The sequence below is a fragment of the Myripristis murdjan genome, chromosome 5 (genome assembly GCF_902150065.1).
Source record: "Myripristis murdjan chromosome 5, fMyrMur1.1, whole genome shotgun sequence".
NCBI classification, from domain to species: domain Eukaryota; kingdom Metazoa; phylum Chordata; class Actinopteri; order Holocentriformes; family Holocentridae; genus Myripristis; species Myripristis murdjan.
The window spans coordinates 23,542,755-23,559,988 of record NC_043984.1 but is presented as its reverse complement, the minus strand read 5'-3'; the positions used below and the strand labels follow the sequence as shown (position 1 = coordinate 23,559,988).

At 38.7% G+C, this 17,234-nt stretch overlaps 1 protein-coding gene across 1 annotated transcript; it reads right to left on the bottom strand.

The window, feature by feature from the left end:
- Positions 1-644: 644 nt before the first annotated feature.
- LOC115359122 (keratin, type II cytoskeletal 8-like) lies at positions 645-5,543 on the bottom strand. Its single transcript, XM_030051463.1, has 9 exons — positions 5,068-5,543; positions 3,225-3,433; positions 3,086-3,146; positions 2,896-2,991; positions 2,562-2,726; positions 2,322-2,447; positions 1,989-2,209; positions 1,829-1,887; positions 645-1,669 (listed from the first exon to the last, which is right to left on the bottom strand). The coding sequence occupies exons 1-9, from the start codon at positions 5,419-5,421 to the stop codon at positions 1,557-1,559; spliced, it is 1,404 nt and encodes a 467-aa protein (XP_029907323.1). The 5' UTR covers positions 5,422-5,543; the 3' UTR covers positions 645-1,556.
- Between the last annotated feature and the right edge of the window lie 11,691 nt (positions 5,544-17,234).

Here is a 17,234-nt window from a genome sequence, read left to right as displayed (position 1 = left end):
TCTGCTCTCTCAGTGCCAAAGAAACAACATGGTCGACTGAGGTAAGTGTCTTTCAATCAGTGAATTTCTAATGTAAAAGTAAGAGGATGGAGGAGGAAGGAGAAAAGGCTAGAAGGATATAGTCATAGTGTTCATGTTTAAACAAGATAATACTGTATCTTTTGACTACGTAGTTTATATAGTTTGTACTACACAATTTAGCCACAAAGGGGCACTGTAGGTCAGAAAAAACGTTGACAGCTTTATTATACTTTATTATACAGCTGATATACTGACAGCTATTTCTATTATCATTATTATTATTATTACTATTATTATTATTACTTAAACATGATGTGCTTTATAAATAGTTCTTTAAAAGATCTGATGAATTTATAGAGTCCTTCACTTGTGGTAACATTATTCTCCCACTTGCATTTGCAAACCCAGGTTTAACAAATAACCTTGCCTTGTGTACACTTCATTTTTTCTCATTCTATCACTTTGACATACAGTGTAATAATATGCACCGGTACAACTATTTACTATTGAACTGGTTAGTCATGTTGATATTACTAACAGTCCCTAAACCTGAGGTAGTGAGACTGTGTCTTTAAGAATATTATTTCAATTGCCTTAGTATGAAACAGCAGTAAGACAATAACTTGAGTTCTCAGATTTATTTTATTCAATTTTTGTGGTCTGTTTACACAACATCCATCAGACATTTTGCTAACAGGACATTTACAAATAAATCTGGTTCCAGTGTACTTGTAGTTTCATGTCAAGAAAAAGCTAAACTAAGCAGGAAAACATTTGACAGAACACTGGAAGGAACAAGTTGTTAACCAATCAGATAACAGTAAGCACCCGGCAGTTAATAAAAAAAAATAAGAATAAAATAAAGCTTTGGATATAGAAACTGTTTCTTTTTTTTCTTATTCTTATTCTTTTTTTTTTTCTTCAAGAACCAAATTTGGCCAAAGACTTGCCCCTCTCAATATGGCACTTTAATAGAAGATGAATTTTATTCTTCCCATTAGACATAAACCATTGGGCAATATAAAATCAACCCTAGTGGTTTGTGAATCTGATTTCAGAACAGTTTATTCAGTGTGTTACATGTAGAATATATCTTGACATGATAGAGCAAAGTGTTTTGCAATGTTTTCAATGGCTAGTTTTAACATTTTCTCAAGACCTTTGTGTTTTGTTTGTATGTTTGTTTGTTTGTTTTGTTTTGTTTTCTTGTATCCCCTCTATGTCAGTGCAGAAAGAACAATTTGTGCTTCACTGACTTAGTGTTTTAAGGCCACATTTACCAGCAGATTCTTCTCTTCAATACTGTTAAACAGTGTAATATGGGAGAGCACCTAATGATCCTTGAAAGTGTTGGCAGTGTAACAAAATCTACTAACATTTTTTTTCTGACATTATATCAAGAATTCTTTGTGCCATCAGATCATTAGATATTCAGCCCTGACATTGAACATGTTTATCAGTATTTGATAGCACCATGAAAGGGTCCAGATTTAGATCAAATTAAAGCATTTCAGAATGGGAATAGGCTCTCCTTTTTAAAGCATGCGCCTTGAGGTCGAAGAGTAGGACTTGGTCACAATGGCACCTCCGCTTCCACTCATGCCGCCACCATAGCCAAACTGGCCGCTGGAGCTAGCGCTGGACAATCCTGTGAGCACAGAGAAACAGACGTCAGTTGCATGTATGAGTAAAAGTACAATGATAACTTCGTCTTTTCTTTGCTGTTGGTGTAGTTCATTAGTTACGATCGCCCACAGTGACCATTAATGATCCTAAATGTTGAAATTAATGAAAACACAGTACTTACCACCACCTCCAGAGGACTGCTGCACATGGATGGTTGCGGCAGCGCCACCACTGGACAGTCTAATGATAGAATAAAGTAGTTAATTAGTTAGTATTAGTGAGGGGCTTGTATTGCAGAAAAACAAAAAAAAAACAACATTCAGTATCCAATGTTACCCCACCTGGTCTCCTCTCCCTCCAGCAGTTTTCTGTAGGTGGCAATCTCAATGTCCAGTGCCAGCTTCACGTTCATCAGCTCCTGGTACTCGCGCACCTGGCGGGCCATGTCCTGCTTGGCTCTCTGAAGAGCCTCCTCCAGCTCCCTGATGCGGAGCTTGGCGTCCTTCACTGCCAGCTCACCACGCTCCTCGGCCTCTGCGATCTGAGCCTCAAGGTTAGCCCTCTGTGGAGAGTAAGTGGCATAAATGGCTTAATAATTACACATCATCTTAAATATTTCTTTACTAACACTTAGGTGGATGTTGTCTATAAGAGGTTCTAGGCATACACTGTACCTGTCCCTTGACAGCCTCGATCTCATTCTGAAGACGGGCAATCATGCGGTTCAGTTCAGCAATCTCAGCCTTGGTAGAGCGCAGGTCCTCACCATACTGTCCAGCTGAGCTCTGCATCTCCTCATACTATCATGAAAAAACACAGCACATTATGTGAGGGATGAGAGCCACAAAGTCTGAGAAGCACTTCCAATTTATATTATGGGGACATGAATTATCTTCGCTTTGATTTTCACTCACCTTCTGCTTATACCAAGTCTCTGCCTCAGCTCTGCTGCGGTTGGCAATGTCCTCATACTGAGCGCGCACTTCAGCCACAATAGCATCCATGTCAAGGTTGCGGCTGTTGTCCATCTCCACAATGACTGAGGTGTCCTTGATCTGTCCCTGCAGCTCACGCAGCTCCTAGAAATCCAATAGATGTTGCAAAGAACAGTTTTCTCATTTTTAACTGACTACACTATGATTTGGTGGTCATAAGCTTGTACTGCAATGCTAAAACAAGTTGTTATACAGTGTTATGTAGTACATAATAGATGTATGATTTGAATTAAACAATGTGGATAGTACATACAGCCTCATAGACAGCCCTGAGGAAGTTGATCTCATCCTGAAGAGCATCAACCTTGGCTTCCAGCTCCACCTTGTTCATGTAGGCACCATCAACATCCTGGGGAGAGATTTATTTACAAAAAAGGGATGAAATTAACCATACAGTATCAAACCCTGTTATGAAAAACTGAAGAGGCTTTCTCGCCACGCACCTTCTTCAGCAGCACAAACTCGTTCTCCACAGATGCACGCTTGTTGATTTCGTCCTCATACCTAGTGAAAAACAAGGCGTGTTAGGCATGTTGATATATATTATTGACATAATATTGGCCATATCATCTCAGTGCTTACTTTCTCTTGAAGTCCTCAACCAGGCCCTGCATGTTCCTCAGCTCTCCCTCCAGCTTGATCTTCTCATTGCCAAGCCCGTCAAGCTGTCTGCGCAGGTTGGCAATGTAGGCCTCAAACATGCCCTCAATGTTGGACCGGGTGGTGGTCTGATCCTGCAGAAGGCTCCACTTGGTCTCAAGCATCTTGTTCTGCTGCTCCAGGAAGCGCACCTGCAGAGAGACAGAACAAGGGATGATAGTCAAATATTATTTTAAATAATTAAATCCTACTAGATTTTGTTTACTGGACAATATAAACGATGATGTATTAATTGGATGGTGCTGCTTCTATGATTTGAAAAATCCCCCAAATTGTCATTGACTCCCCAGAGCTCCTCCTGCATTGCCTTGAAGCACAAAGGTGATTAAAATGCTCATAACATTTTTAAAGGGAAGGATGCCAATCAAAGGAGTTTAGGGTGTGTCATTCTGTGGCATGCTGCTTTATCAAGTTTAGTAGCAGGTGCACTGGAAAATACCACACCTTTATCTGCATGCCCTAATCGATAGCCGCCTGAAATGCCACCGTCTTTTCACAAGAACTATAACTCAGGAAGGCAATGTTAGAGTATGTGCCCTGTCTAAACAGTTGATATACTAATAAATATGGAGAAATTCGAGTTCCTCATTAACTTTAGTAAGCATAAGAAAGAGGAGGAAAACAGCAAAAGACAGTTTATTGTGATATATTTGCTTGTTACTACCCATACAGACTCTGTAGCAGAGCAGCTTAGGGTGTATGTGCCTTTAAATATTTCACCTATCTCTCATTTGGTTATGACTCATCCCACACACACTATTGAGCTCTGATGGCCACACTGCCATTCTGGCCATAAAAAAAAGAAAAAAACTAGGTGTGGCAGATAAACCACTGAAGACAAAGCAGCTCAGTATCAAGGGATGTGTGCTTTGTTTTGTAAGGGTTTGACTGTGGAGTGCATAAAACAAAGCAACATAAGCACAGATGCAGAGTGTGGTTTGTGCATATACAGGTGCACTACAACGACTACAACAAGTGAAAGTAGTTTGACTGCTCTGTTCGTAGCATTTGTGTTGCCTATAATAACAAGGTGACAAGCGCAATATACAGATGACAGACTTTGGACTGCAGATAGATCCTTATACTGCGTGCCACTTTCTTAGGTATGGGATGGGCGAGCAATAGAGTCCACACCCATGTTTAGATAGTTGGCAAAGAGACCGATACAGACCCAGACAAGGTAATTCTTTTTCAATAGGTAACTTTTAGGTGGGGCAATCACTGTAAGGTTACAGATGGATGCAAGCATAATCAGAAACAGCTTTTTTATAAGCTTTCTTAATCCGAGAAGCTGTAACTCATTGATGGATGCACCACCAGACAGATAAGATTCACAGCTCTCTCATTATGCTTATCTTTTTCCCGTTTCAAGACTGAGCCTCAGATTCCTGAGGTTAAAGATAGCTATGCCATGTCGGTGAAAACTTTGTCAGCAAAATGAACTACAGTTTGCATGTAGTGGTGGTTTAAAGGAATATAGCATAACTTTACTTCAGTCGGGAATCAATCAGGAAAAAGTAAGTCAAGACTAACTTACATATTAAACGGCAAAGCCATATAATACAGTATGACCACTTTTAAAACCTGTGATGGCACTATTGTGGAGTTTGCAACAGTTAGATAAAGAAGATTCACTTGTTCCAGTTTGTAGAGGGTGTGTGTGTGTGGCCTGGAGTAAGGATGTAGTTTTTCAGTAGGCTACCTATGTGATGAGGCCTGAGTTGAACATATGGAAGAGAACTACACAGGTCTAACAGGAACCTACCTTGTCGATGAAGGAGGCGAAGCGGTTGTTGAGGGTCTTGATCTGCTCCTTCTCCTGGGTGCGGACAGCCTGGATAGTGGGGTCAATCTCCAGGTTCAGGGGGGCCAGCAGGCTTGAGTTGACAGTGACAGCTGTGATAGTAGGCGTTATCGGGTCATATCCACCTCTACCAAATGAAGCAAATGCCACAGATGGTGCTGCGGACTGCCTGACGCTGCCACCAATGGCATAACTGGCACCACCACCAACATTGCCATAACTACCGTACCTACTATTGCTCAAACTAACAGAAGTGGAGCGTCGTGGCATTGAGCCTGTGGATGTGGCGGAGAAGGTGTGAACGGTTTTCTTCATGTTTGCAGAAAAAAAAGTTGTTTTCAAAAGTTGAAAACTCAAAAAGAGAGTGTGTGAGCGGCGGAGGGCTGAGGATGAGCAGGCTTCAAAAGGAGAGTCAAGTCCCTCTGAATGTCTGACTGCTGACCCTGCCTGCTTTTATGGCTGTGCTGAGCCAGGGGGAGGGCCCTTCTCCACACTCAGCCACCTCAACTACACTCTCACTTTTGCTGCCTACACTCCCTCCCACCACAGCCCACCCTCCTCAGGCTCTGCATGGCAGGAGTGGCCAATCCTGTAAAACAGGTAGAGAGGGATTGTCAGGAGATAAGCCGTGACACACCCTCTGCTGGGACAGGCTCAAGGGGAGTAGGTGAAGAAGTTGAAACAGAATGTGGTCATTTGAGATTTTATTTCAAAGCTGTAAAATACATGTTTGACAATCAAGGAGAATGCATCAGCTTGAAACACTGTTCATTTAGCATCAGATAAAGGGGTTCTTTCATCCATGATCATGAATATAGGTGAATAAAATGTCACTTTGGAGAAAGGGCTATATTAAAATATTCAGTGTTTTTTATATAATCATAGAAGCACATTTCACACATTTCCAAATGTATACACATTCATGTATCCAAAAACATGTATAGCAACTTCTATTCAAGTTTGTTTAACCAAGTCTCAGCCAAGGTCACTTCATGTGTACCAACAGTATTATAGTCACCATAATATGGAAAAATGTCATACACTGTAAGGGCCTTATCATAATTGAACTAAATTTCATAGTCAGTTATTCACCTGAGTAGAGCTACATCTCAATGTGTAAAGTTTTGTTACAACAAAGTATGCAAGTTAAACATTTTTAATGCTTCTGAATCAGTGATGATACAGAATGATATACATTAGGCATATTACATGCACAGCTTAAAAGTTTAATTTAAATACAACATTCATTGGAAAACATGATTTATTACTTCCTTGCAGTATTCTTATTTCATAAACTTTACCACACCCAGTTGTGTTAAAGTCAGCACCACCAACCCCGTTTTTTTTTTTTTTTTTTTTTTTTTTTTGCCTCTGCACCTTTGGTATAGGTGAGGCCTGCATTCTTTTTCATTCTTCTCCAACTTTTCACATGCGCATGCCTTTCATTTCTACCATGGTGTGAAACTTTACTCAAAAGCTCCATGTCTGCTCTCCAGTGGTTGTTGGGTGAAAATGTGCATGCTGGTTTCCTCCCTCATAATTCTGGCTATGTTACTCAACAACAAAAACACTGACAAAATTATTGACTGATCAGTATCCCCATAACACACACACACACACACACACACACACACACACACACACACACACACATATACACACACGCAGACCTACACACGCACACTGAAACAAACACTTTCTCTCACACCTGTTAACAGATATCAGTCTATGTACACATATGTACACATATCTATGTACATAATTGAATGATATGGTGTGAATAAATCACAAAACACAATACAGGTGGCCATCAGGGTGAGGCCATCACAGCCATGCTAAATAGTCACATTGTGGAAAAGCCCAGTAAACCTGGATTAAGAGACGTGGGGCTTCAGTATAACTAGAGGAACCAGAGAAAATACATGCAACAGCCTAAAGCTTGAAGTCGATGATATAACATGACAAAAGGTCAGACATAGGTCACACGCAGTATGGGCTTTGCCTGTGCCTGTCTGAAATGGCAGTAGCCTAATTGGTCTGGAATGTCATAAATTTCAAGACCATGGAATAGCCTCATTTGGAGCAACTCAGTATGCACATCCTCATAGTATACATCCTCATCATGAACTCAAGGTTTGTGTTACATTGCAATATCACAATGTGCAGGTTTTTGCACATGTTTATCAGTGAAATGTCACTCTTGATGTGAATGTGCACACGCATGTGCTTGCAGGAGGGGTGAGACATTGTTGCATTCTGGTGTTATTGTGTAAGATGTATATTAAATGCACTGTGGTCCAGGGACATGACACTTAGGAAGCATGTGAATATGACAACACGCATCCAAATAATGGTGAAGAAAAGATGCAAAGCAAATTTCAAATTCCTTATTTTGGTATCATGACAGTGACTAAATGATAAGACACAGCCTAATTGTACAGTCATGTTATACTTCTTCTAGCCATCTTCCTTATGCATTTATTTATTCATTCATTCATTTATTTTTTACTTTAAAACATAATTTACTCAGATGATCATCTGTGGAGACCTTCGTGGCAACGATTTACCTGTATTTTTTTTTCTAGTTTATTGACCTAATAAACTAAAAGTAAGCAATAATTAAGCTGTTTATTTATTTATTTTATTTGTACTATTTTCTCTGCTTTGATTCTTGGATTTTTTCCCTCTTCATTATAAAGTCAATTGCATTAGACTTTAATTAACGAAATGTGAAAATTTTAACTGGTTAATTTATTGATTAGTATTCTTAGATGAAAAGTAATGTAAACATTAGAATGGTAAACAAAATACTTATTCAACTGAAACAAGGCCTCTTAAGGTAAGTTTCACCTTCACCCTCCCACATCACTCATGTTTTTCCTGCCTTTTGGCTTTGATTTCCCCATTTTAGATTTGCATATTGTCAAACTGGAATTTCAGCAATTAATTTTTACTAGGAAATGTTTTAATGCGTCCTTATGCTTGAACCTTGACAGATTGATTACATGATAGAATGTAGGTTTTGTTTGATTGCAGATCATAATGGCCTTGCAATGCATGAGGTATGTGCTCCGACCAGATATCAGTGTCTGTGTATCAGTTTTGTTTGTTTACCTTATTAAGATGCTTCAGTAGACTAGACAACCATCCAAGAAATATGAGTCTATGAGGTGGTTTAAGTTCTCAACTTAACTTCACAAACAAAACCCTACTAGTCTGGTCTTTGTCCCTCTCCACTATGTGAAAACTGGGTGTGGACACTGAACAATGTTTGAGATGTGGTTTGGCATCTTGCCCTCTTGTGCATGAATGCACTGAATACATTAATGAGCTGCTACACAGACAAATGATGTGATGTGCATCCCCATTCCCTGATGCTTTAAGCAAGGCAGAGTTTGCATTATCATTGAAAGCTCTGTCTAATGTAACAACAACCAAAAAGTGTGTTATGCCTATGCAGCTCACATCTAATCTTTGTATGCTGTCTGTGAGACACCATCTGTGAGAGTTTCTGTTTTCAAAGACTCTTTACATGCAGTCATATAAATGAAAATATCAAATTTAATCCTGAATGGTACATTTTGAATGTCAACATAAAAGATCAAAGAGGTGTTGCTTGAAAAATGCAACTCGATACTCCTTTCCTTCATCATACAAATTCAAATTTTCTGTGTTGTAGACTGATATTTTAAAAAGCACTGTTCGTAAGACAGTATTTTTCATATTTTACATAACCAGTGGCTATAAGGTGGTTGCACGGTTGGCTGCAAGTTACAAATAAAGCTTGACTAATATAGGCTTTTTTCCAGCATGCATACCAATAAACAAACACAAACACGCATGCACACAAACCTTTCAACATCTAACTCTGTGCATCCTGCTCAAGGCACACACCCTGGCAGTTGTTACTTTAGACTTTAGATTTTAGACTTTAGACTTTCTTTATTATCATTGCACAAAAAAAAAAAAAAAAAAAAAAAAAAAGCAGTGAGTTTTTTGCAACGAAATGTCGTTGCTTGGCTTCCGGATTACAACAGAGATGGAATTGTGAGGCAGTTAAAATAATTAAAATAATCTATATAACTAGTGCATAAAAAACAAGAGCTAAATAATAATGAGCAGCTAAATAATAATGATAATAATAATAATGACCTACTTTCACCTACTGCACCTTGTCAAGCGAGTTGGCAAGCATGTCAGGCATTAAATACAAGTAAATTCTGAGGAACTGTGGGAGCTTTTCAAGCTTTTGAAGATCAAGTTAGGAAATCATTGTACGTCGCTCAGTAGTATCACTCACAATACAATATCTCACCTTATATATAGATTACAAAGACTACATTAAAAAGCTTCATATAAACTACAACACTATATTGCATAGTCTGTATAAGTCCAAACAAAATTCTCAGATGTGCTAACACATTGCCATGCCAGCCAAGAGCAATGCAAACACTTGTCTGTGTGTAGCCTTGCATCCTGCTACAGAGTACAGAAATACTAAACCTTGAACACACATCAGTGAGCAGGCTGTCAAGACACAGAGTGTATATTGGTGTTGCTACACACTCAAGTTGAACTTGAAATTCATCCAGCACTGGGAGGTGCTGAGGTATTATCCCTGCCATACCTATTGCCGTCATGTGATCAGTTTTGACTATCAAGCTGACCATTGATAAAATGAAAATATCAGTGCTCTGAAAGTCTTCTCATATTTCTTAAAGGAATTAAATGCATCTAAATAATGAGCATTACATCTGGTAACCACCAGCAGAACAAACACAAAGCGCTTTTACCGAAACTCTGTTATTAGTTTATAAGACACTACTACACCAGACTACGTTTCAGAAATGTGTTTGGTTTATGAAGGAAGGCCCCTCAGATCCTCAGGTCTTTCTGTTTTAGCCGTGCCACAAAGCACAAGAAAAACATCTCGTAATGCTGCTTTCAGCCATTACGCCCTAAGCAGTTGGAACAGCCTTCCAGTGGATCTGAGAGAAGCTGACAATATTGATATGTTTAAATGCGATTATGGTTTTATTATTTCGATTATGACTTATTTTACTCTTATTTTCTTTTCTATTTCATTTTATTTTTTCCCCCCTTTATTCTTCACCACAAGCAGATGATGAAAGTATTTACATGACAAAACAATATGGAGCAAGCATGTGGGATATTTTATTTTAATGAGTTATTACATTGAGGTGGGAAGATCTAACCAAGGGAGACCTTGTAGAGAGGAATCAGCTCTGGATGAACTGCAGAAAAGGAGTTACTGAATGGGGTAAGACTGTCCTTAAGGGTCACTGTGAGCTTTTTCGGTTAGAGTGGTCAGTTTAGAGATTGAGCCAGTAGTTAAATAGTTGATTGCACCCAGATCAGACTGGTTTCATCAAAGGGATGCATTCCTCAGAAAATATGCAAAGATTATTCACATAATTAATTTATATGAAACAAAAACCGATACAGTGATTGAGCACCCTGACATTGCTTAAACACTGAAAAGGCTTTGGAAAGGAGAGGCTGGCCTTTTCTGTTCATATCCTTAAACCACTTTGGTTTTGACTCCCACTTCAATTGGATTAGGAGGATTTCTCCATTCAGCGTATTGCATTCATGGACAAAATAGTCAAAACCCATAGCTGCTTCAAATATAACACCATTCTCACTGCCTGGTGCAAAGAAATACTTAAGCTCAAACCATCTCTCTCTGCTCTCACCCCAATCTGGCATAATGCTATGTTTAAAATCAATAAAGAACCAATCAACTTCCCTGCATGGAAACAAGGAGGCGTAACCAGCCTGGGGCAACTTTTCAGGCACAGCTCACTCATGACATTTGACCTTCTTGAAAAAACATAGAAATTACCCAACAACTATCACTATCAGTACATACAATTGAAAGAGACCATAAAAAAGAACATTTATATCCATAAACTCCCAAAGTTCACTCCTCCCTTACTATTAAAACTAAGTTCAATGCAGCTAAAAAATACTATTACAGATTCACATACTTTTCTCTCACCACAAAGACACAATACCAATAGATAAATGAACAGCAGACTTGAATATACATCAAGCAGACATCAGTTGGCAAATCATAAACACCATTTCCACGTCATACAAGTCAAAAATTCAGCTAATTCAATATAAGGTCCTACACAGAGCAGACATTACCACTCACAAAATGTAACAAATAGGCTTCACAAACACTGTCCCACTGCAACAGACAACCACCTCCATGCATTCTGGACACCAGTAGGTCCATCTTGGTTGGAGGTCATGGGAGAGTTGTCTGAGCTCCTCAACCATCCTGATGTCACCTCAGCATCTCCAAACTTTAATCTCAATAGCATTAACTGTGGCCAAGAAAAATGGATTAATCAGCTGGAAAGACATAAGGAAATTAGTTATCAACATTTTACTGTTTTACTATAATCTACTATAATCTGTTTTACTCCAAATCCACTTTTAACAGCCAGCATTCTGTCAACTGTCTGTAAAGCACGCTCAGTTGCAATTTGATTTGTTTGAAAGGCGCTAATAAAGTTTGATTGATTGATTGATCCTTAATTGCAGTCTTTGAATAGGAGGGGATGTTGTAAAAGTCTCAAGGAAAAATGACCCTGTAGCAGTTATTTTCACTACACAGGAAAGTTGCCAAGAATTCACTTAAAATGTGTATTGCACTTACTAAGCAACTGGTTATTGCCTCTAGTTGCCTCTAGTTTTTCTTGGCCGTGTTTTAGCTTTGCCTCGGGAGCCGCTGAAACCAGTCGAGCAACTCCAGCCATTCACATCCTGGGGTGATTTACTTTTGCTTCTCATTGTCTGTTTTACTTCATCTGTTTATCCAACATACTTATTATAAAACATCCCCCAAACTGTCACAAAACTCAGCAATTTAAATTTTAAATACATTTTAAACTGGAAAACATGCATTTGGGTGAGCCACCAAGAGGCTGTCTGTAAGCTAGCTGGTTAGCTGGCAAGCTAACGTTGAATGTGCCTTTATTGACAGTTGTGTTTGAACTGGAGTAAAATGTACGCCATAACAGAGCAGAGGCCTGCAGTTTCAAATGCTATTCTCTGATTAAAATAAATAAATAAATAAATTGATTGCACATGATTGCGATCTGGGCTTTCTGGCATAAAGCCCAGATATAACGTTTGGAATGAGGCCAATCAGTTCAATGTTGGTTTAATCAGACCAGAGAATCTTATTTCTCACAGTCCTTCAGGTGCTTCTTTGGAAACTCCAAGAGGGCTTTCATGTGTTTTGCACTGAGGAGAGGCTTCTGTCTAGCCACTCCACCATAAAGCCCAGATCAGTGGAGGGCCGCAGTGATGGTTGTCCTTCTGGAGCTTTGTCCCATACTAAGACCCTTCTACCACGATTGCTGAGTTTGGCCAGGCAACCAGCTCTTGGAAGAGTCCTGGTTGTGCCAAACTTCTTCCATTTGGGAATTATGGAGGCCACTGTGCTCTTGGGAACATTCAGTGTAGCAGAATTTTTTTGTAGCCTTCCCCATATCTGTGCCTTGCAACAATCCTGTCTCTGAGCTCTACAGGCAACTCCTTTGACCTCATGGCTTAGTTTTTGCTCTGATATGCATTGTCAGCTGTGAGGCCTTCCATAGAGAGGTGTGTGCCTTCCAAATCATGTCCAATCAATTTAATTTACCACAGGTGGACTCCAAGTACAGTATGTAACATAAGTTTAAGTAGTTTTGCAACTAAGCATTTACTGGAATGTCCATCTGCAGGAAAGCCACAGTGACACAAACTTCTCGATCTTAACTTGTGAGACTTGCACAAGCATAATACAAATACAGGACAGCTAGCAAATGTATTATTGTGTAGTCTTTTTTATTTTATTATCATTACTCTGTTCTGTTATTCTGTTCTTTAGTATTCTTTATTATTATTCCATGTTATCCACGCTATCCTTTGAGAGGGGCTGACAGGATCTCTTTGCACTTCTGTTTGATGGTAACAGTGGTACTGCATTGTGGTGTGCATCATACACTTCACAGGTACGCTCTGTAACAATAAATTGTTGGGTTAACATGCCAGCTGCTGCAAGCTGGGCAGCCTGGCAGTGGGTTAACAGAAGAACACACATACCACACATACACAAACTGCAAACAGTGTCTGAAAAGTTTTTTTTATAACACATCTGGGTATGATGTTTCATGGGTATTTGTGCCTGTTGCAGCAATATGTTTAAATCGGATGTACTGCACAACTTCACCATGCTATGAAGACTGAATTCCACTCAAATAGAAATGAATTTATCTTGAAGCATTCAAAAAAAAAAAAAAAAAAATAGTCATTCACTTGAAAAATTATCTAGACAGGTGCAAGACTCATATTAGGAAGAAGTATTAAAAAAATAAAAGCAGCATAAAGCACAACACAAAGTTTTGGATTTGCAAACAATAGTTTTTGATTCCAATTTTAGTCAGAAATTTATTTTACCATCAAAAAAAAAAAAAAAAAAATTCTTTACTGCAGTGTCGATAGTTTTGCACTTAAATCAGAATTTGACCAGGGGAGCCTGCGTTCTGTATTTACTCTTGCAGCTAATTGATTCTGCTGAATTCAGGCTGCAGCTTCATCACAGCAACACTCAAAAAGCCAATTAATCCTATCAGGTTAATCTGAGGGAATATAATCAAACCATTCATTGGCCAAATGAAGAATAATGCGCAAACACAAAAGAGAAAATCTGAAGCCTTTTGACTCACAAACACACCCCTTCATGCTTGTTTTGGCTTCCTCGTTGTGCGGTGGGTGTGTTCATGTGGGAGTGGTGCTGCAATCGGAGTAGATTCTGGGACTCAGGCTTTCACCACCTGCAAAGGTACACACCCTGATTGGCACAGTTAAGGGAATGTGGTTTAGCCACAAAGAATGTTGATAATAGGACTGTTACCATAACAATGCGTATCTCATAAAATGGAAAAGATCAATGAAAGCGTTAAAATGCACACATTCAGTTGTTTTGCAGTTATCAGTATTTTGTCATTTTAGGAGGAGCTGAAATTTAAGCAGTATGTTGGCATGCAAACAAACGTAGAAGGCATCCACACTGCTTAGAAATCATTTTTACAAATTGTTAATAGTCTTTTTACTTTCACACCTTGCTGATAGCACACCTGAGTCCTCAGTGTAATTGTGGGAGAAACTAGGCATGAGAACACTGATGTAAACCTCAGCGTTGCGGGTTAGTCGGATGATTCACTCAGTGAGAGGGGAAAGATCAGATTTCTAACCAAATGAAAACATAGCTAGAAACTGACTCAAAGGTGTCTTTGTGTGAGCTGACGTTTATAAACTTTTAACATCTGCTTTGGTGTGAGCTCATACATTTGTGTATGCACGGTTATTGTGCGTAGTGCCTAGCTATAATGGAATGATCAGTGCCAATTCTGTATGTGCAGACTTAAGAATTAGTCACAGGCCAGTGTTACATGTGAAACTTGGAACTTGGCACCAAGTTTTTTGGACTTCCATTCAATGAAAATCATGAAAGGGGTTTGCGTCACCTTTTGGAATATTCCATATGGGTTTCGGGCCATAGCAGTTGTAGAAACTGATTTTACAACATGCTGCTACTTACTTGGAAGTTGAACTGCTGAATTTCAGGAGTGGCCAAAAATCGGTAGCACATGATTACAATCAGTGACAAACAAGATGACTACAGGATAGAAGTTAGAAAAAAGCACATAGAAACAGAAGACAATTTAGCATGAAGAGAGTAAAAATAAAGAATCAATAAACAGAACAAAAAGGATTTGGTGGAGTGAATAAAAATACAGGCATCGAGCTCAAAAATATGTCTTAAAATCTGCCTATGAAGATTTACATTTTCAGTATGTTTCTCTGTAATGTTTTATATCTGCCACTGGACCATTCATGACCCGTCTTGCTGAGCAGACAACTTGTCGAAGCAGGTCTGTCTCGTCCGCCTGGCGGTGAACACATTCCTGGGACACCACCCCTCAATCAGTCAGGGAGCTGTGTTATCAGCAGCCTCACACTGACTCACTTCACTCATGACTCCAAAGTCATTTATATGTCTGACCCTATACATCCATTTATACATCTATTTATATATCCTTTGATGGTATTCTATATGCACACACAACTTGTATCATCCATATATAAATCAAGTCTAGAAGGTGTGGCCAGTCAATAGCTTTGTACAAACCACTCCAACAATGCACCCGTGTGATTTAAAGGCCCCTATGGGGTTTAAAACCTGCTTGGTGTTGCAACTAACTTGCCCATTAAAAGACAGCAGACGGGGAGGATTATGTCAGAATGATGTGTTTTGTAGATTATAATTTCCACTTCTTTTGTTATTACTTATTCTTTACTTTTACTTTTTATTTTTATCACAGATTAATTGTAGATGCTGGTGTTTTCTAGCTGATTGAGGGTCATGTTTTTCATTGAAACTTAGTGTTACATAATTTTATTTTCTCCCCTTGTATTGCTGAATGTAGTTTTGTTTATTCAATGCAAAGCAGAAGCAGAAGTGTACATATCAAGTGAAAGATTCACAAACCTGCTTCCAGTTTTCAGACAGCTTATCTTTGTCTTCCCACAGTTCATTATGACAAATGTCTAGCCAACCCCTGTTTTTGTTTATGTAGTACCTAGCAACCACTGTCTTGCCATTACAAGATATGTGTGTGTGAGAGTTCTCAGGTACTATCACCACTCGATTTCATTCATGCAAGTCAGTGAGAGGAACAGCCCCAGTTAAGATTTAGCTTCTCGTGGTAAACATGGAAACATGAACTAAATGCAGACAATAGCAGGGATGTAACAAACTTTAACATGACAGCTGTTGGGGGCAAAGTATGAGTGTATGAGTGTGTGTGTGTAGGTGTGTGTGTGTGTGTGTGTGTGTGTGAGATGGGAGGGGTATGGAGTGGGTGGGGCTACTATGCACATACAATACCTGCATGTGAAAGGAAAGTGAGTATGTGTGAACATGCACCATAAAACCGCCACACCCTTTTTACTCTGCTGCCAAATCACCACTAAAACTCAGCAGCGATAGTAGGAAATGATTATGTTGGGTGTGTAGGGCCACTAACCCGCTAAACAGAAGCTAAAACTGTGCCATTTGCAAACATAGCAGTACTCAAGTCACCCTAATGCTAGATTCCTCGTATTTAAATAATGCTAGCAAAGTTTTGTATATTCATAATAACGTTAAACAGAGTATATCGGCTTCAATAATTCAATGATAAAGCAACAATCTCATGCAGGCCTGTGAGAGTCACAGGCCAAAATATGGAGGCCAGATCAAAGGATTATGGGGGATAGAAACAATAATGTTATGCTATCAGTTCTCCAGGTCAGCAGTTTGGATTCTTCATAGCTTTGGACAGAATATGTGGAAAGGGAGGCCTCATTTTTTCAATGTCTTACTACTTCCTTTATGCATAATATCTTAACAGCATATACACTGTATAACAAACAAATATCTAAAACAAATGTTGTTTGTGACAATGTAAATTTTACTAATCTTTTGATTCTTTTGAGAAGTTTAACTCGCTCATTATGGCATCAAAATATACATATGTGTATTTGTCACAGCTTTGATGGGACTACTATATCTTAACCCTCAGAGGTGGGGCATTTGCTTATTAGCAATAAATATAATTGGTAACACTTTACTATAAGAGTACAACAATTAATGTTAGTTAACGTTAGTTAATGCCGCAATGGTTAATTAACTGTTAGTTAACGATTATTATGGTGTTAATGTTAATAATATCTACAATAACCCTCATATAACATATAAATTAATACCTTAGCATGAACAGCATTAGTAAATGTTTCTTAGACACATTAGTTAACGGTTAGTTAACTGTTACTTAATGTTTATAACATGTTACTTAATGTTTATTACAGCATTAACTAATGTTAATTGTTGTACTCTTATTGTAAAGTGTTACCATATAATTACTGTCCTTTTTGCACTCATTATATCAGCACTTGAGTTATCCATAATAGTGGGGCGGCATAGCTAAACTATTGTTCATTTTGTGATAAAAGCACCAAATTTGGTACACTCATTGCTGAATATATGTTGAATGAATCTGGAT